The 21,308-nt window shown below is 40.9% G+C and overlaps 1 protein-coding gene across 7 annotated transcripts in view; it reads left to right on the forward strand.

Moving 5' to 3' along the window:
• The window catches only part of OXR1 (oxidation resistance 1), a 292,999-nt gene that overhangs the window by 125,300 nt on the left and 146,391 nt on the right, over positions 1-21,308 (forward strand). For 3 of the 7 annotated variants that reach the window (XM_074886459.1, XM_074886451.1, XM_074886521.1), the window contains exon 3: positions 18,897-19,062. The exons of the other annotated variants lie outside the window; for them this stretch is intronic. In XM_074886459.1, coding sequence (XP_074742560.1) covers positions 19,004-19,062 — 59 coding nt within the window. In that variant the 5' untranslated portion in view covers positions 18,897-19,003. The remainder of the gene's footprint in view (positions 1-18,896; positions 19,063-21,308) is intronic. 7 annotated transcript variants of the gene reach the window in all.

Raw genomic sequence — 21,308 nt, forward strand, 5'->3', positions numbered from 1 at the left:
ACCTGGTCTTCCAAAGGAAGCTCAGGAACTGTATGCCCATGTATCACCTGGCAGCCTCCATCTCTGCGTCGTGGACTCCCAGCTCAATTTGTGTTAATTAGATAGACCACACATTCCATCGCTAGGGGTCCTTAATTAATGTCATAGATTTACGGCAATGAAAATTAATTTGTCGTATCAGCCATTAGGCTTCAGTCAGAGAGAGACAGTGGTTTTTGTAATTGCTGTGGGTGTCACTGTCCAGAACTGCCCAGCGTCCCGGTTAGCTGCCTTCACCTTGCATGGCTGGTGGCTTCTGTTTGTCCTTAGTTTTCTCCCTTTGTATTTGATGGTGATTATGACTGTGGAAGATGAGTGGCACTGGCAGATGCCATAGGTGTGCGGTGCAGGGAGGTTTTGCACAGGAACCCTCCTGTGCTCTGCCTGGTTTGTTTCTGATTTTCTGGAACCCTGCTACATTAGCCCCGAAGCCTGCCCAGCATGCTGCGCCACAGAGTCAGGTGTGAGCAACTGCCTGGTAAAGATTGGGGTGAAGTCATTCACTCTGTTTATGAACAAGCCAAACTCAAATCCTAGAGTTTGGAGGTTAACACTGGATTAAACATATTGGATGCTGAAATTAGACTCCTAATTCAATGCAAAAATTTAAAATTAAATATTACTTAGCTTTGGTTCTGAGCACTAACTAGCTCCAATTTCAATAGATGTTTCTGGCTGTTCAGTGCTTTTGAACATCAGGATGTTCCTCTAAAAAGGAATATGGTTGTTTCACTATCACAGTGCAATTCATGGCCTGAAATAATAATTCCATTTGATTGCATTGCCTTTCAGATCAGAGAAATCTGCTGAAGAGAAACATTTGTGCTACAGAGAACAGAAAAGGGAGACAACTTGTACTTTTTCAGTGGTCTGATTCTAAACGTTCCTCCTGAATGCACAGGAAACTTGATGTAAATAATGAGAGAAATATTGAACTTCATTGTGTAACCACTTTTTATCTACTGAAGTTGGAAAATACCTACCGAGCTGGTATACTTGATAAAGCTTTGCTTTCCAAAGCAGTGTGGATACAGTATGTACACTCATTTTCCTGACAGGTTGATGCTAAAATTAAGACAAAATGGAGTGCCCATGCCGTGAATATCACAGCACATCACTTTTTCTCTTATTTGCTTATTTGTGCTTCTTAACTTTTAAAATGCTATTTAATTTCCTAGCACACAAGTTCCTTTAGCTGGAACATCTTGAGCTGAGCACAGTGAGCTCGTTGCATGTTTCAAAGAAAGGTGTTCCACCCACTTGCTGGGTGTAAGGGAGCAGGGAGATGGGAAGGATTAGTGGCAAGCATGGGGAAGTGAACCTGTAGCTTTTCAGCTGGGAAGATTCTGACCAGTGATGCAAAATGTACCCTAATAGGAAGCTGAGTTTAAGCACTGCCTAAATTACTGGAGAGGAGTGGTTGCCATATCAGTTTGCTGATGTGTCTGCATTTGTCAGTAAATTTTACAGAGAATTCTTCTGCTCCGTATTTCTAGACATGAAATTCTGCCTGAGTGTATTCTTTCAGTTATGATCATATTCTTTAATGTCTATACCCTCCTGTACCTTTTACATTATGAGGGAACGAGAGAAATTGCAATGAGACCTTTTTCTAGAGAGGACACCAAGCAATTTAGTGTTGGGTTTGAAGGTGGTGCTCTACATATGTCTTCTTAGAAAACACCAAGGTGAAAATATAGCATGAGTGGCCTAGTTTTTTTTTTTTTTGATAGCTATTTCTTATTTGGGTACTTTTTTTTGTGAAGTCCTTTGTGTAATACAAAGAAGGATGTTAGTAACCCACTTACTTTAGGAAATGAGTCTTTCTAATGATGCCCTTCTGTTTCATAAATTGCAAGATGGAGAAATTTGATCTGACAGATTTTGAGCTGGAAGTGAAGAAGAGCAATGGACAAGGCCTGTATTAGTTATAAGACTGTCCATGTATTCTCCTTGAAAGGACAGGAAGAAAGAAACCATTAGAGAAGAATGAAACTGCATTAATAATCTTTTATAATAGCATAGATGTTAACACCATGGGCTGCATAATGTGTTTTGGTTTGTTTTGAAGGTGAACTTAATGATCAGTGCTGTTTTAGTAACAGAAATGATGAAACCTAAGGTCATTGGTGATATCAGTTCCTAAATTTACATTCCACCTTTTAAAACTCTGTTGAAATACAGTATATGTCCCTTAGATGCCATTTCTAGAAGAAAAATTTAGACTAGGGGTCAGCCTGTTCCCAGCTGAAACCTTTATTTCAAGATGCAGGTAGGAGGCCAAAACAATTAAAATAATCACTGAATTTTACTGTTACATCCTTTGGAACATTAATTTTATTACAGGAGCTGGGAATCAAATAGGAACATAAATGCCCTCCTTTTTTTTTTTTTTTTTTAGAGCTTTGTTTTAAAAGACAGTTGTCACAAGGATGGATCACTCTTACATGATATTAAACATAACAAGTTTACGTGTTGTCAATCATACATCATTTTATGGGGTAAATAACCAAATTAGTTTATATTCCCTCTTCCTGTAAATGACAGCTAAATGGGAATAAATTGCCTCTCTGTTTCCAAATGTCACTTTTAGCCACCTGCTTTCTGAACTTCAGAGATGCTCACTAACAGCCCTGGTATTGCTTGGCTTCCCTGTGCTATTTATAGTTAATGTCAATGCAAGAAATGTTTATTTCTCAAACTGGTTTTCTTCTGGGAAATTAGGGATGTCTGCCTCTTTCAGAATTGACCTTCAGTGCTTCTAACTTACCTCTGACCAGAAAAAGAGACATATTGCAGTTTCCCAATTTCCAACAGGATTAAACCCCTATTGTTCTCTAAAACTGCAAACTGTGATTCATGGGGTCTATAAGGCAGTGATTCCTTTGCAAGGTTTCTTTCAAACTGCAGTTTCGCAAGCCTGTTATCCCTGATGAGTTTTGTGGTTCGCTGTCTTCTCACATCTCATGTGTCAAGCTGGCTCTAAGAGCTAGCATGCTCAACAACTGATGGTGAAAATGAAGTGCATGAAAAATAAAATGTGACTTGCAGAAAAGCTGGAGAATTCCTATTTATGTGATTGCCCTGGATGGAGTCACTGAAGTAGAACTGAGATGGCTTGTGGTGAGTGAAGGTAACTGGCTCCAAGAGTTGTCATTCCAGCCTATCCCGTGTTGCCCATTTGGTAGGAGGGTCAGAAGATGGGATGAGAGGTAGGGAAAAGCAATTAGTTAAGGCGTTCCTCCTCCACAGAGTATCTAGGGGTAAAAGAAAACAAAACCAAACCCTTGATGTAGTTCCTTGATGAGCTTAACAGCTTTGATGAAGGGCTATGGCAGTGGCAACGTGGCCTCTTCAACAGTCTTGGTTCACAGGGTAGAGGAAGGTCAAGAGATTTGCACCTGGAGGATGAAATGTTCAGCCTTCTCTTTTATTAATTTCAGAGCTGAATTGATACCCATTCCTAAAACATACAGTTCTATAGCAAGCAGGCATTTTAGATCATAGCACCAATTAAACACTTTCTTGATTTGGCAGTTATGAAGACACCAATAATTCTGGAGTGATAAGAGATAATCTCTCATTACGAGAGACAGGAACTGACCTGAGAGATGGCTGACATCACTGTCATGGCAAGTGGCTGCTGAGAAAGTCACTTCGAAAATAGACTGTTTTGCTGAGGGTTCCTGGTATTAGAGTAGACTCCATGAAAAAATGATTTTTGAAAGATGCTGTCATTTCTTAATGCAGGCCCTGTTTTGCTGAGTACAGGAATATGTGAAAAACAGCTTTTCCTTTTGGTACATGACATCTGAAAGCACTCACAGTTTCTGAATGGAGTGGGCCTTTTGCTTTAAGACTGGTTACAGCATCCTGACTGATAAAGGTGCTTCTAACTTTATGCTTTTGTATTAAAGCTCTCTACTTTTCTCATAAGCGGCTAGTTAGTAAAAGAATTCCAGTTGGCTTACAGAGGGGATACCTTTTGATTTAAATACATTTGTGGGGAAAAAATCACCAGCAAAAAAAACCCAAACGGACAATGATCATGTAAGATGCTACATGCAGCCAGGTGTCTGTGTTGACCTCTGGAGCTCTGGAGAGCCCAGGGGTATGCCTGCAGTGAGGGGCTTGCAGGACAGATATTTCCGTGGGCATTGGTCCAGCATGAAGCACAGCATCTTCCAGGCTGAAATCATACAGATGTTTATTTGGCTTCACCCTTAGGAAATCTTGGGAGGAAAGTGGGAGGAATGAGAGGGCATTGCCTTATTAATTGTGCCTCTTGTATTCTGTTGCTGTACAACGATGGTTCACTTTTGAGATTTCCCTGTATAATTGTAAATCTTTCAAAATGGCAATGGAAAGTCTGTCCCATATAGACTTGTTTTTCTCAGTCCTAATTTTTCAGGTAGCCTGAATAAGGTGGTCATACATCAGAAACTAAAGCGTGCAGACATCAATAATCTCTTACTTTTTTGTGTGTGTGTATAACACCTCAGTCTCCAGGAATATTTAATCTGTTCATTGGGTCCTGCTTTGCCCTCCATGCTGATGGCACCCTGTCTCCCTTTTCCTTTCTTTGCTCCAGCAGAACAGAGCAGATGCAAGTGGGGGTACTTTAATATGGACTATCAGGAGTGCAACCAGAAAAAACCCTCCTAGAGGAAAAAGGAGCCCTAAATCTCAAGAGGGACTAAATGGGTATCCACGTCCTGCAGTTCATTGCCTCCCAAGAGAAGGAATAAAAAAGGGAGGAGGGAAAGAAAGAGAAGGGAGGAACTGAGGATGCAGAAGTCATGGGACTCCCAGAATGGACCTTTGGGGTGGGAAAGGAGTTTGATAGAGCAAGAGGGAGAGAAGTTGAAATGACAAGGCAGGGACATCTCAGCTCTATTGGGCACATCTTTTGTCATACAGCCTGCCCTCCTGAGCGAAGGCCTCTGTCGGAGGGTGATAATTTCAAACTGTTGCCATGATAAAGGCCTAAGAAACAAAAAAGAAGTGATTTCTTTTTGGAGTGTTGTGTGCAGCCAATTTAAATAGATTTTGTAGCCATTATTTGTATTCCTGATTGAAATGCACAGACTACTACATCTGCAGTAGTTCTCCTGACATTTCTGATCTTGGAAGCTTTCCAAAATCTAATTGCTTTTATTATTTCTCCATCCATCTTTTATTCTTTGAAAAAAAAAAAAATCCCTCCCACAGAGAAGAGTCCATGTAATAATAGTATTGAAGTGGCTTAGCTCAGTTTCCTGAATTTTCTTATCTGAGCTTTTCTTATGTGTTCCTTTAGTCCTGTAATCATGGAGGAAGCGGAGCAATATGAATGGAGAAGTATTAGAGAGGAACAAGGAGATTAAGATGGGGGGGATCTTCAGAGTAGTGCTGTCTGCTTGATGGGAGGAGGAGGAATCAGAAAGCATCTAAGTATGGGCAGCAGGAGACTTGCTGTGGTTTTACTGGGTCAGCCAGATGAAAGACAGCACTTACTGTCTGCTGAGCTTAATTTTAAATCCTGAATCGTGGGTCATTTGTATGAACGTGAAGGTAGGGAGATGAAAAGAGCCGTAGTGAGTTAATATTGTCTTTGTTTGGAAACTTTTCAGGCACTTAGTGATAGGAAGAAGTGATAAAAGAAAGGACTGTTGGTTTTTGCAATTCTGCAGTGCTCTGACAAAAGCTGGAAGCAGCACCTTGAAGTTTTAGCTTCGTCACCCCCCAGTGAGACACAGTTTTATCAATGACTGTTCTCTGAGCAGTGGTGAGTGTGAAGAATATGGTGGTGATTCGTGTTATAAAATATAGTGACTTTAATGTGAGGAGCGGGTATGCTGCGGGTACTTTGCAATGTATACCATGGTTTTGTTGTTAAAATGGTTTGGAGTTCTTCTTCTGTAAACACAGACTCCTATGGACTGTTGTTGCACAAGTGGAAAAGTACTGGAGGGCCCCCCTGTCAGAAGCCCCCAGCAACACCAGAAAGGCCCGGGAAAGTTCGAGAGGCTCTACTGCGCATGTGCGGACTGGGGAAGGTTCGAGAAACTATTGCTTGCACAGCCGGGAGGTGGAAACTTTTTGGGGGCGAATTACGCCCATTTTGTGAATATGCATGAGGGTAGACTATAAGGGGGGGAGGGGTGTGGCACAGCTCCACCTAGTGTGCGTCGGTGCGGAGCGGGAAGCCCCCCGCCGCCCTCCCCGGCGTACCAAGCCTTCTTTTTGCTTGTTCTTTTTCCAGTAAATTTATAAAACTATATTCTGGTTCTGCCTCTGCATTTATAACAGTGACTAAATAATCTGTTCCTCTGTGTGACTGGTGAACTAAAGCGCTGATGAATAAATGAGAATATCAACTGTAAGAAGGTAGCAATATCGATAAAGTGCTTCCTGCCAGTCGCCTGCAAGAAACCTTAAGTTGTAAATGGGGGAATGAGTCTCCAAGGAGGATCAATCCAGCTCCACTAATGACTAGTGAACAAAATGAGAGGAGAAAGTCAAGTCTTCTTTGGACCAACACAGATGTCTACAAATCTAGCCTCAAATATCTACCATCAGTAAAAAGTTTAAAATCTTAATGTTTGGCTGATGATCTTACCTAGTACAGCTGCAAACTTCATCTTACAGCTTTGAAAATCCCTTCTCTGGGATGCATTATTTGTGGAAGAAGCAGCCCCTCAGGCTTACGAGGGGTTGTGTGATGCATATTGAATGCTTTTGTACAAAAGTGTGTCTTGGCATAAAGTTGATTTATCTTATTTCCTTCAGCCATTCAAAAAGACACTGAATTTGCCTTCTAATGTCTTGAAGATCTCAATTATACATTTAATTGCTACCCAGAAGGTATCTTTGTCAGGAGGGTACAGTGGACATGTGGCTATTTTAAAATGCAAAGGCATTTTAGTTTAAAAAAAGGGAAGTAAAGAAATCATACCTTCAGATGGCAGTGGGAGCTATTTGGGAATTATGCTTTTGGTTACATCTTTCCCAGGTTTTGTAACTATAGAACTTAAATAAGTTCTCAAGCCTTTTTTTTTTTTTTTTTTTTTTTTTTTTTTTTAATTAATCTCTGCTAGAAGCTGTATTTCAAAAGAAATCTGTACTGACACTGTAGCAGATTTAGAAGATTAGAGTTACAGTGAAGGAAACCCCCAGAAGTAGTGATTTGCTGCATTACAGTTTTATTTTACGGCACTGCTGCAGTTTTCCAGTCATTAAAATTCTGCTGCTGTTTGAGTGGTGGGAAATCCTGAAAGGGCTGAAAAAAATGCAGTAAACATTTCTTTATGCTTCTAAAATCTATTAAATATAATGCAGGAGTAAAAAATACTCTTGTGAAAGTAAGTTCAGCAGATTCCAGGTTAAGCTGGCAGCTGACCTGATCACACAAAGATCGTTGATAAATGAGACTGCTCTTTATTTCCTGTAGGACAGTGTTGTGCAGTTAGGGCAAGTACATGTTTCACCATCTTGCTGTGTTCAGGAGCCTCAGGCTTGATTTTATAACAGACCAGTTGACCAAAATACTTGTAGTTTACTGATGCTGATTATCAAGCAAGAGTTATAATTTTTGACATTATCCTCAATGGCAAGTTTTCCTTCTCTGGGTGTGGACAGTGGTGCCTTTTGTCTCCATGCGGTTGTGCAGCTCTGACCTTTGTGCACAGGACTAGATCCACATGGAGTTCTGTCCTTAAGCATATGAAGACCTTGTTCTGGTGGGCATCTTCAGTAGCTGCTTAATGGATGGGCAGCAACACCTCACAAAAACAGTGGTACTTTCTTTTAAAAGGTGCTGGGAGAGATATAGTTTCCCCATTTATAGAGCAGTTTGGTGTCACTGGAGCTAAAGATCAATTTTTGATGTGAACAGTGCATTTAACCTTGGTCGTGTTACACAGAGGCATACCCTTCTTCTCCCCCCAAAAAGGGCACATAGACAGATTTTTGATACCCAAGTCCCAAAGAGCCTCCTTGAAAGTCCTTTTAATACAGGTGGCTGATCTGAACAGATTCAACTCTAACTTACAGCTTCACAAGCTCTCTCTCGATTTTAGGTATTTCTCTGTTTGGTACTTCCCTGCCCTGTTGAAAGTATTTGTGCTGGGAGGAATTTAAGCTTACAGACCATAGAAGAAGTGCAACTGATGCGACTTGGGTCCCCAGTTCAAGACATGTACCTGTTAGAGCAGAACCAGAGGAGGGCCATGAAAACAGAGGACTAGAACAGCTCTCCTATGAAGAAAGTCTGAGAGAGTTGGGTTTGTTCTGCCTGGAGAAGAGAAGGCTCTGCTGAGACCTTATTGGAGCCTTTCTGTATATAAAGGGGGCTTATAAGAAAGATGGGGAGTCTTTTTACAAAGGCCCGTAGTGACAGGACAAGGGGCAATGGTTTTAAAGTGGAAGAGGGTGGGTTTAGGTTGGGCATAAGGAAGAAATATATTACGATGAGGGTGGTGAGACACTGGAACAGGTTGCCCAGAGAAGTTGTGGATGACCCATCCCTGGACGTGTTCAAGGCCAGTTTGGACAGGGCTTTGAGCAACCTGATCTAGTTAGAGATTTCCCTGCCAGTGGCAGGAGGGTTGGACTAGGTGATCTTTAAAAGCCCCTTCTAACCCAAACCATTCTATGATTCTGTGATTTTATTCTGTTACTTTCTTCAGGTAGAATGTGTCAACCACTCTGAATTCCTGTTTATGCAACACTGTCAGTTTAATTTGGCTTTGGTTCAGTGAATTCTCTTTTCATGTGTTTTGGCCATATTTTGCATTTTCTCCTTTTTCTTCCATTATACCCATTTTACAGAAAATGTCTTTTGCTTTCCTTTTGTAAAAGTTCACTCCACTTGTAAATTAATCAAATGAGAATTGCCAGATCTTTTTTTCCAGCTAGCCTATGTTTGAGTGGACAAAAGGTCAGAATGGTCAATGGAGGGATTAAAAAAAGATCAATTTTTGTGGATTGTAGTATGGCTTCTGAGCCAGTATCATTGTCTCTTTTGGTTTTCCTTGCTGAGACAATTGGAGAATAAAATAGATCTCTTGACTTGGCCTAACCTGCCTTCAATCAAAGATAGCTTTAAATTTTTTTGATGGGACTGTTCTCCCTTAGAAAAGTGCAGACTGATGCAAGTAGGACTGTGTTGTGTTTCCAGGTTAAAAAAGCATATACTTTCCTACAAAGGTATGCAAGAATTGTTTGGATTTCTTATTCCAAGTAAACTCCATGTTGCAAGTCATTATTATTTTACCTATTTGCTATTTATCATAAACAGAATCAAAATTATGTCATCAAAATCATTTGTCTTTTTACTTCATCATAACAGCATCCTGAAACGATCTGTGATTATGCTGTTCCTTCTCTGCTCTGCCTGTCCTTTCACTTACCTCCCACACTCTCTTTAAAGTTTGGTTGCTCATTGTTACTGAAAAATATACATATATATGGGGATATATTATGGGATGGAGATTTTGTTTCCTGAAGAGTTTTTTTTTTCTTTTCACATCTTGTAATTGATTTTCACACAGTGAGATTTAAGATGTCACTGGCCCTACTAGCTTTTTATTAAGTTATATAACTTCTTGGTTTCTCAGCACTCTGTAAAGATGAAATGCAGTAGCTGCAGCACAGATGAAGAGGTCAGTTCTCATACATAAAATACTGTGTCTACCCTTTCTCCACCTGTTTGTTACATGACCTGTTTTTTTTTTTACAGGAGCGATGACTAATTTTCACCATATTAACATTAAAAGCTTTATATTCTCAGAATATGTGTACTTTTATGAATTACTGAATCCCAAACCATTTTTTTCCTGCAGTATATACTGCAAAATAAATGGAATGGAAGGTCAAGGAACTCTGTATTTTGTTCACATAAATTATGAGTACTACAATGTTCTAAATATTTGTCATTTGGGCACCCAATTATCTTGGAAAAGCTGTGAGACTGGATCTGCAGGAGGTGACTGTGATGATCTGACACTGGGCTGGTGTATGTAATTCATACTCCTGTTGCAGAATAGGAACAAGCTTTCTGTCTGATCTTAGGTATCTGCAAAGGAATCTTTGTGTTGTTCTAAAATATTTCTATAAAAATACCCAACATCAATCTTACAGCCAAACTAAGTCAGTTCAATCTGGATTTCATTTACCAAAACTATGGATTTTTCTAGAGGAAAATAATATTTCAGACAAAATTTTAAAAGCATAAGAATTTCCCAGTCCCAGTCAACAGACTTCAGTGGAAAGTATGTTTTGAGCCTAAACTATTCTGAAAGTGAAAATACTGACTGCATGAAACACTGGAGCTTTCAAACTCTGCTAAAGTAGCTAGTCACGGGTATTTATGCTGCCAGGGTTTCAAGGAGAGGACTCTGTCTGGCACATGGCGCTGGAGCAGAGCCATTCGTACACCTCTGGCACAGGCAGGAGCATGGGGTGCCTGTTGGCCCTTTCCTGTCTGTGCCCAGTGAAGGCAGGTGCAAAGCAGTGCCTGTGTCCAGTGTGGATGGGCAGGAGAGTGAGGAATTTTATGGCTCTTTCCCTTTTCTGTTCTTTTGAGTTTGCTGTAAAGACTTAGATGGGTTTTAATAAGTGTTTTTTGCAGGCAACTAATATGGTAAGAAGCAGCCCCAAATGTACTGGGGTCTGAACTAAGTATAGATAAATGCAGAGGGCTGCTGAAGTGCATGGAGGGAATAGGATCCAGTCTTTTAATTTTTTTCTGCTGATTTATGTTCCAAAATTCTTCATCTTCCTCATGTCTTTCATGTGGGAGTGAGAGGTTTTACCTTTCTGTTCATAAGAACAGTTAGCAAGGCTTAGCCATAATATTTTGATTTCCTAATAGTTACTTTTCAAAGAAGATTAGCCAAGGAAAAAAACACATACTGTGAGATTAGATAAATACATCTTGAAATCCTGCCAATACTTCCTGAAAAGAAAATGCGATTTACTGATTCTTATTTTTCATTTAGACGAAATGCCTCTGATTTATATGGTAGGACTCCTAAAATCTTGAGAGTTTTATTGCATGCATCTAAATGCAGCTTCCATGTTTTAGCTTGTATGTCGTTTTCTTACAAATTCTGATCAGGTGGTTGTTTAACAGTTCTGCCTTGGAGCTGAGCTAAATACATAAATGTTTCCAAACTCACTTGCCTCATTTAACATGCTGTGGCTTCATTTGTCTTCTGGGCTCTGGTTTTGATCACTTCCAACTGTGTTTAAATCTCTTCTTGGCTTCTCTTTTTCATACTGTCAGGCTCTAGCTCCTTGACTCATGTGCCTTCTCTGTTTAGCTGCTTGTCAAGGCTTATGTCTGATCGTGGGGATCTTAACCTGGCAATGCCAGACCAGCCTTGAGGTGCTCTTTATTCTGGACTAAAGGGGAAAAAAGACTCACTGTGCTTTGGAAAGCCACAGTATAGTGCTTTTTGATTGGATTCTTCTTTAAATAATGTCATTTACTATGATGCCTATAGATCGCTACTGTCTGGAAGTGGATATAGCTGCAGTGCTTACACCAAATCTGTTCTCTGGGCTTATTGATTTAAAAATAGTAATAAAAACCCCTGCAGGGCAGCTGTGTTCTACAATCCTGTTTCTGTTTGTCCAACTATTTTATGTCATTGTGAGTGAAAAAAAAAGTTACAAGATTATTGCTTGTCACAGGCATAAATCTTAACAGTGGTTCAAAGGAAGGGTAATCCTGTTTTGCTGGTGAGGACATGTCTTTACTTCAACATGAAATTGAATTATGGTTTTAGGTTGTCTTCTTGAATCTCAGTACGTGCTGCCTGTAAGTCCCACCTGCAGAAGGGAAGAGACATAAGCGGTGGTCTGAGCGGGAGGTGCAGCCCGAGCAGTGGACGCTGACAGCCATTTCTGCCACTGCAGAAGAGTAGGTGGCTGCCTAGGAGTGCTGCTAGTCTTCCCCTGCCTTCCTGTTCTTCCCTTCTCTCCCTCAGTTCTCCCCACATCTGCAGCTGAAAGGTTAAGAAGATACCCTATCTGTGGATTAAATTTATATTATCTCTTTCATACTGTTGCAGTGTCACTGCAGCATTTGTGAGGACTGCCCTTCTTGCTATGTTCTCTTAGTGTCTTGCTGGGAGCACATTCCTCCCTGCTCGATTCACCAAGGTTGTAGTGGTAACTGTTCCTAAGAGTCAAGCAGCTCATCTGTAAACCTCTGAGAAGGAAGGAATAAACCACCTATGCTTACTGCAGTGTGCAGAGCCAGGAGCCATGGTACCAAAAATCCTCCTCATGCCCATGACAGAGAGTGCCCTTACTGAAGACACAACAGCTCAAACACCACTGACCCAAGAGTTCATTCAAGCACAGGAACACAGATGCAAGATGCATCCTGAAAGGAAGTGAGGAAAAAGCTGACAGCCATCGTTTTGCTTCGGTGTTGTGCAGGAATGTTTTGCTTACCAGAAGCTAAGCCTTAAGGCAAGGATCTGAACAGGCTTGTACCATCCTGGGCACTCTCAGGCATCAACTGCTTCATGTTTATTAATGCAATTTTGTACAAGGCTTCTAGACGCTCTTCAACATGAATAAAGAGTTTTGATATTTAAGTGGTTCTGTGGTGTAGTGGCTTGGTAGATAACTCTACAGAAGGATGCTAGCTGTCTCCTCTTGAATCTCAGCATGCACATGTGCCTACTGAGACAACTGGTCCTTAGCAAGCTGTGACCTGCCTCCACGGCTGGTTCAAGAAATATGGTTCTGTCATACTAGGATGCTGAAAAGAGTCCAGGTACCTTAACTCCTGCAAATCTGATCTTTCTGTTTGCTATTGACAGTCATATTGTAAAAAAAAAAAGTTGGATGATATCCGCTGATAAGCCATGCTGTGCATTAATGTTCACCTCCTTCCCAGGATGGAGACAGTTGAGCTACCTTGCTGGTGGTCTCAGCGTCAAGCAGGGACCTAAGGACACCGCTGAATCAGGGCCCCTGTTGGGAAGCTGGTAGAGACTCAGAAATACACAGCTGGCTTATTAAAGACTGAGCAGTAACACACTTCATCGTGCTGTGCTCTATTTTAATTTAATTGACTGGCAACACTTGTCAGAAGAAAGTTCAGCTTCTGAGAAAATACTGACAAACTTGATAACTGCAGTACTTGATGTCAAGGTGGGTTTATTAAACACACAAATTAAAAATGAAGCCCTCAGTCTGTACCTAACAAAATGAACTTTGCTGTACTTTAAATTTTTTTTCAATATTGATACCATTGCTATGGATATAAAATAAGAAAGTCCCTTCCTTCTTTACGCAATTTCCTTTCCTAACGTTAACATTTGCTATGTGCTGTAGAAACAGGATATATATTTTTATGTTAAGAAAGACCAAAAACTATTTTTTGTTATTCAAATATCAAAAAATGTGTGAACCTTTTTAAGCATATACTTTTTTAGAGTACTACATCTTTATATAAATCTGAACTATGTAAGTACTGGACTCTGTATTTATTTTGTCTGTCACAGTTGTAAGTGGAATGCCCACCCCATCTGCTTGAAGCTCAGGCCACAGGGACACCTGTGCCACCCCCAGCAGCCCGCAGCCCTGGCACTGTGCACAGATACAGTGTTCAGGCACTTGCTGCCCTGTCCAGCAGGAGATCTGGTGGTGGCAATATTTTGTGTAGTCTAGAAGTGCCATTACATTCCGTAAATGGGAGAAATCAAAATGAATCGTGACACTTTTATTAAAGACAGGTATTTTAAAATGGTGGAAATCTGCTATCTAAATCTCCAGTGGCTTCCAGCAGCCAGCGATATGCTTTGGTCATTGGGTCATCAAAACAAAGGGCTTGATAATGGGAGCAGAAAACAGGATTACAGAGGAGGACCTGAAAGGACCCAGGACTAAGTCATCTTAAGAGGCAAGAGGGAATTTCATTTGTAAGGAAACTTGAAAAGAGAAATTGGCTATCGTAATTCTTAGTTTAAAACAAAAGTTAAGACGAGGAGAAAACTGTATGGATGGGAATGAAGAGAGCTTTCACAGCCCTGATGAAGTTCGTAGGCATTGTCCATTGCAAGCCAATATCCAAATAAAAAATACATGCTTAGTGTGGGATAGATACCAGCGGTGCCTCCTGCTTACAGCTCTGCAGACCTAGAACTTATTGAGAGTGGGAATTTTCACTGTGATCATGTCACATTTATTTTCTGTCCCCACAGTTAGGGGATGTTGAAACTACTGTTGAAATCTCAAACATTCTCATAATATAAAAATCTTTCATGTTCTTGAAGGGTTTTCTTTTTCCTTTTTTTTACTACAGTTCATTGTTCCCAGAATACGTTTGCTTGGGTTCAGGTTGAACATAATCTCTGTGCTTGCCTGAACCACTTCATTCTCTCTTGGGGATGCTCATGCCCTGGTTGTCACTCCTGTGGCTCCTGCAGCTCTTGTATCTCCTGTGGCTCCTGCTGCTCTGTCTAAAAGAGCTTCCCCTGGTGCATGGTCCCTTCTGCAACCAAGTGTATCATCAGCAGTTGTGGGCTGTGCTTGGAGAGTGAAGACGTAAAGAAATGTCTTTACAACCTTTACACTCTTGTGGGCACAAAGTATAAAGTTGTTAAAAATGTTCCTCCTACTACCACAGAACTGAGAAACAAAATAGTTGTGTGGGTTTTCCATTTGTTGAATAAGTAGGCACTATTTCACAACCTATCTGTTCAGATGCATGTTTCTTCTTTATATATAGATTCTCTTAGTACAACCTGTTATTAATCAGCTTATCAAGTGGCTTTGCTTTTAGGGATGACAAGACATGAAAGCATATATGCCTGAGATACCATTTTTTCAATAAGTGCAATTAACAGACTTCCCATTTTCTAATTGCGTCTGATGGGACCTTAACAAGGCTCTGGATCTCTATGTGCTGTGTGGCTGCAGCGTCCAAGTGAATAGAGTATGGGCTGGCATCCCCAGTGAGCCCTCTGGGCTGTTCTTGGAGCTCAGGAGGAAATGCTGGTAACTGCTTTGCCATGTTACTGACTCCGGGTGAAAAGAGAAAGCTGCTCTGGGTTAGTCAGAACTGAATACTTAGAGCAGGAGGGTCTCCTGCCAGAAGGGTAGGAGGATAATTTTGTCTTGTTTAAGTACAAAATATTTGTGGATCTTTGAAGATGCTGCTTTCTCATCTGGTATAACCTTGGTTAACCGAATTTATGAATCAGAAATAGAAAAAGAAGAAGACAAGCACTTTTTCAAACCTGTATGGCTAGCGCCCAGTGAAACTCCCTCAGGAGAAAGTAGCTTGGATGAACATGTTTTCAGTGGAGGGTGTGGTGTATATATCAAATAGTAATCAAAAAAGTTAACCAATATAAAGCTCATTGTATACAATCTAGACATTTTCTGCACATTTAATTAAAATGCTAGAATTATACTTACTAGTCAAAATATTTGAGTTAGGCATGAGTTGAAAGGCAAAACCACAATTCTCCTTTGGCTATAATGATGAAAGATTTCTCATTTTGCGTAGTTTCTAACTTTCCTTTGACTTGGTCCCTGTACTCGGCACTGGTGAGGCTGCACCTCGAATACTGTGTTCAGTTTTGGGCCCCTCACTACAAGGAGGACATAGAGGTGCTGGAGTGTGTCCAAGGAAGGGCAGTTAAGCTGGTGAAGGGTCTACAGAATAAGTCTTACGAGGAGCGGGTAAGGGAACTGAGCTTCTTTAGTCTGGAGGAAAGTAGTCTCAGGGGAGACCTTATCACTCTTTACAACTACCTGAAAGGAGGCTGTAGCGAGGTGGGGGTCGGTCTCTTTTCCCAAGTAACAAGTGATAGGACAAGAGGAAATGGCCTCAAGTTGCGTCAGGGGAGGTTTAGACTGGATATTAGGAAAAATTTCTTCACTGAAAGGGTTGTCAAGCATTGGGACAGGCTGCCCAGGGAAGTGGTTGAGTCACCATCCCTGGAGGTATTTAAAAGATGTGTATGTGTGGCACCTGGGGACATGGTTTAGTGGTGGACTTGGCAGCGTTAGGTTAATGGTTCGACTCTTAATTGGTTTGATGATCTTAAAGGTCTTTTCCAACCTAAACAATTCTACAATTCTATGGTTCTAAGTTAGGTGCTTCCACAGAGATTTGTCTGATGTAGTAATATCCTGCAGAGCACTCTGAGAACCAATTTATGTTCCTAGCAAGGAGAAATGCTAGCCGTTTTAGTCTCCTTAAGGAACAGCTTCTGTCTCTCTTCACTGTAACGAGAGTCTGCCCTTTGTGAGTTGGTGCTAATTGCTTCATTTTATAACAGTTGCTTTTTGTCCTGTGAGGACTTACAGCAGAATATATTATGCACACGTTGCAAATCTATGTAATCATTATTTCAAGAGTAACCTATATTGCAAAAGTATGAAGACATGGTATTTGTACAAATCGGATAACTTAGTTGGCTAAGATAGTTACTGTTTGAGTTTAAGTTTAAGTTGCTAGTTTAAGTTGCTAGCCTTTGTCCAGGCTTGTCATTGACCTGTATTCAATAAAGATAGGTAGGTACTTTCAAAGACTTCTAGGTATTAGCTATTTTTTCAGTTCTAACATGTGTGTAATGTGCTGTGCCCGCTTCTTAGAAAAGTGAAACAGCAATAAATGGCTTTCACAGTGCAGCGCCATAGTCCCCACGCCTAGTGGGAAGTGCATAGCTTTGCTCAAAGGGCACTTTGAACCTCAATGTGAGGATGAGTCTTGTGTCTCTAGGAAGAGGTGGGGAAACTCCATTTGGGAAGGAGCACGAGGAGAGTTTGGATGATTGTCTATGAGATTTATGTCTTCTACTGCCTTGGACTGACCCCCCTCCTCAGCCCCATGGTCTGGTGGCAGGTCACAGAGCGTGGTCTTTGCACTCTCTGCAGCATGTCCTAATGCTCAGACTAAAGATGGAGGCTCTCTTGGTTGCTGCACCTCTGGTACCAGGACTGACATTTGCAACTGCCAAGCAGCGCTGTGTAACATGGCAGTGGCATGTCATGGTGTGACTGGGCAGGCTGCCCAGCTTCAGGAGGAAGGCCAGACTGGAAGGTCCCCACTTGCCTGGAGGCACTGCAGCCATTGTATCTGCCTGGGCTGAGATGCTCCTGGCTGGATCTCACTCACTGTTTGTTTATTATCCTTTCCCCTGGCACAAAATACCTTTACAACTCACTGAATTTTCAGTGATGAGATCAGAATGTCTTATCCCATGTATGTCTTCTGGAATGAAGATAATAATAATGTATAAATTGGTTTTATATTTTGAAAGAAGTCTTTAAGTTGTTTTACTGTGTACATTTCAAGTTGCATGAGCTACTGGGCAAGGCAGAAGAATGTACAGATTCGCACTTTCATACCTTAGGACAAGCATATTAGGACACCGTGTTCTTCCAACCTGAGCTGCAGTTGCTTGCTGTGCTGATGTTTATTTGTTGAGATGGTACAATTAAAACACACAAATCTGTGGTCCTGTAAGAGCGTTGTAACTTCCAACATCCTCTGCCGTCTCTTTGGGAAGTTAAAAGGCCCTTTTGCTTCCAAATTTGACTGCATAAATGTATGCGTGTTATGACTGCATATAGTGTAGCAATCTCAGGAACATTAAGTGCCCAGGGATATTGCAGCTGACTTGTAAACAACTCAGAAAACAGTCAAGCCTAGGGTTGGAATCAGAAATGTAAATGCAATTGCCTAAATTAAAAGCTATGGATAAAACAGCTTTGTTGATGTATAAATTACTTGCAGCTAGCAAGAAAATAATTGATATGATGACAAAGTTAATTATATGGAAAAATGCTATGAGCTTATATGGCTTCACTGTAGGTGAGGTATTCCGTCTGTCTCAGGGTATGCCACACAGCTCCCAGACCACTGGCTACAGCTGCCTTTGAAAACTCTGAATTTAGTTTGGGAGAGAGAAGATGGTAACATAGGATGTGGTCCTGCATAATACAGGATGTGTGAAAATCTGACAGTAATTTTCAGGGGAATAGGATCTGGGTGCTGGTTGCATAGCCTATAATAAAGAGATTTCGGACATAGCTTCTTCTAATCAGGTGAAGTAAAGGCTTTCCTTAATGATACAACCTTAGAATAGTTTAGACAGTTTGAATCCATCCTTATAAATAAAGTTGCATTAGATATAATGCTACAGCATTAATGAGACAAATAAGAATGAAATAGAAATTATTGTCACTTTAAAACCATTATGCAAAGTTTTTCTGTGCTGAATATGACAGAGCTGAAATTTCAAGACCCATGCAAATTGTACTAAAGTATATTTGCATAAAGCATTGGAAGAGCTTTTGTGAAAATGGAACTAGTGGGAGTTATTTAAATAACAGTATAGCAGCTATTAACAAAATAGCAAGATTCAAAATAGTAATTTGCTTTACACATCTTTTCTAAAACATGTCCAGAATCAAGATAACTGTCAGCAAATAGTACAGCATTGCAACCCACCCTCTCAAAATCCTGAAAGAGAAGATGAAGAAATTCTCATCCCTGACAAAACACACACCCTAGCTGCAGAGCGTATTACTTCCACCATGTAAAGCAGCTGTAAAATATTACACAGCCATGGCGGAGCCATATGATCTTGAGCTCTTAATCCTTAACAAAAGCTTAGGCAGGAAAAAAAAAAATGAATTGTATATGCTGTGACTATCTGAGTTACATTATGTGTTTAACGTGACCAATGCCATCTTCCTCTCCATCATCATCATCACCTCCCTCCCCACTTCCACCATGCCTCATCTTCCTGCGAATGTACATCTCCAGGCCCATCTGTGGTGTGTAGAGTGCTTTGACTCCTCTGCTCGCGGACTCACTGACGCTTCTCTCCCAGGCAGTGAGAATGCCTTGTCACACTTGAACCACAAGTGGATTCTGGATTCTCCCGCTTGCAGTTCATGGATGTCACCTGGCAGCAATCAATCTATATGTCTTCTGTAAATGGTCCTCCAAGGGTTTACCTGTAGCAGTGCTGTCATGCTCCCAGGAATAATCACAAGGTTTGTGTTCATTTTTGTAAGTCTTTATTCTGTGATGTGCCCTTGAAACACGAGGTGCCAGCGTTGTCTATAAATCTTGTTAAAAGGGTGTGGGTGGCCTGTTCCATACATCACAAAACCAATTTTTCAATCATTTAGATTCTCTTCATCTCTTTGCCTGAAGCCTGGTGGAAACTTCTGGTTTGGCATTGTCTCTTCTTACAGAATGAGGGATAGTGTCAGTTTTCCTGTGTGTGCTGGGACCACCTCTGTAAGGATGACTGGGAAGTGGAGAGAGGGTGGTTTTAGTTTGCTTTCTGGTACTCTGATGATTAACAACTGTTGTGTCCTTAATTTCATGGTAATTTTTGGTAGTGTGTGTAAAGGAACAAGAGTGTTTTGTATGCTTGCTCTACATGGTCATATACATACGCTGGGGGTAAAGAAGAAACTGGCTTTTTTGCACATAGCTCTTGTGCCTACGCTGTTTTCTTTCCTGAAGCTGGGCTGAATGTTGCGTTGCTGATACATACCTGCCGCTTTGAATTTCTTTTTGGGTTGTGTAGGTGTGAATTCATTCCTAATGCTTTCATAAAGTGTGAAGGTTGTCTTGTTCTTGTTTTCTGCCATCAGATGATCTCATAAGCATCCTGCATTATCAGAAAAATCTGTTGCACGATCAACACGTAAAGTAGCAGTCTGAAGGGCTTTTCTGTGGGGTTTTTTTGTTTGTTTACTGACAGACATCGATTTTAATGGTGTTGTATTTTCTGGCTGCTTTGTGGTGGTTAGTTTTGTTTCCCTTTGCAGTTCTTAATGACCAATTCAGATTTGAATTGCAAGTATGTTGCATTTGGTTTTGTGTAATACTTACATAGTAGTGGATACTGGATAATATGAGATGAAGCATGCATTGAGTGGCTCTTTCCATGTGAAACTCCTCCACCTTCCAGCAATCCTTGACTCAATTTGTTTGTTGAAATACCTGCATGCTTCACACCGTTACTCATGTCATTCTTTTTTGTAATGAGAGATACCCCTAGCCTGCCCAATTATTTCCATCATGCAATTATATACCATTTAAAGAAGTACTTCTTTGTGTTTATTTCAAATTTGCTGCTTGCCTTCATTTGGTGTTTCTTAAATCTCCCACAGTGTAAACTCATTTGCTGCTCCCCTTCCCATGCCTGGTGGCTGTAGAGGTCCTTGTGCTGGTCCCCCACCGATGGCTCCTTCCTGCAGTCTGTTTCATTTTGCCCCATGAAGAACCGACTCATTCTCATCATGAGTGTTTTTTTGTTTCTTTATCGGTCTAATCCTGCTATATTCTTTTTGGGAAGGGATGGCCAGAGCAGCATGTGGTATTAAGAGCATTAAACCAAAGGTTTTCCAGCAGTCCTCCATGGCATTGCGCATGCAGGAGGAGCCTCAGGCAGTAAATGGAGTCTGGTTACAGACCACAAGCCTTTTACCTGATCCCTCTGAATTGCCACAGCATCCAAAAAGGGCTGGTCACATGCAGATTTGTGTGGAGGCTGGGGGGGGGGGGGGGATGGGAATGGGACACGGGGGACAGACACACCAGTGTCTGTCCACAGGGGAATAAAGTAACTGGTTTTGGGGCTAGTCTGTGTAGATGCCGGGGGGTTAGACATTCTGTGTTTGTCAGACCTTTGCAGTGCTGTGTTGAAAGCAGTTTACTTTTTTCCAGAAGCAGATAAATCCTGGCTGTCGACATCAGTTCAAATAAGATTTCTTGCTACAAAGAAATCAAATTCATAACCTGCTCTTCTGGGCATTCAAAAATACTAAATGCATCTCTGAAGAATAGGCATCACTCTTCAAATTAATGATTTTACTTCCTATTAACTGTGTAGTAAAATCTCTGCAATAGTCACAAGGGATGCAGGGAGATTTTTTGTATTCAGTAGATAAGAATGAGCTAGGCTTTCCTCCAAATCTTTGTTGCAGTAAGGGCTTTTTACTTAGAAATTCACGAAGACTGAATTGTACAGATTCCCAGAACCTGGGATGCTTTGTATGCTTGTTTGTTTTCACCATAAATGGTTTAAATACTTTTTATTCCCTTTTCTTTCAGACTGGACTGCTAGCCATGCTTGGTTTTGGTGCTGTCAAGATCTGTTTAGAGAATAATGCTGTTTTTTTCCATGCTGCTTTTCAAAAATTCAGTTTGCAATTATAACATGAAAAAGTTCATGAATTGTATTAGGAACAGAATAGGTTTGTGATAGTGAATGCCAGGCACA

This window comes from Strix uralensis, chromosome 1 (assembly GCF_047716275.1).
Source record: "Strix uralensis isolate ZFMK-TIS-50842 chromosome 1, bStrUra1, whole genome shotgun sequence".
In the NCBI taxonomy this organism is placed as follows: domain Eukaryota; kingdom Metazoa; phylum Chordata; class Aves; order Strigiformes; family Strigidae; genus Strix; species Strix uralensis.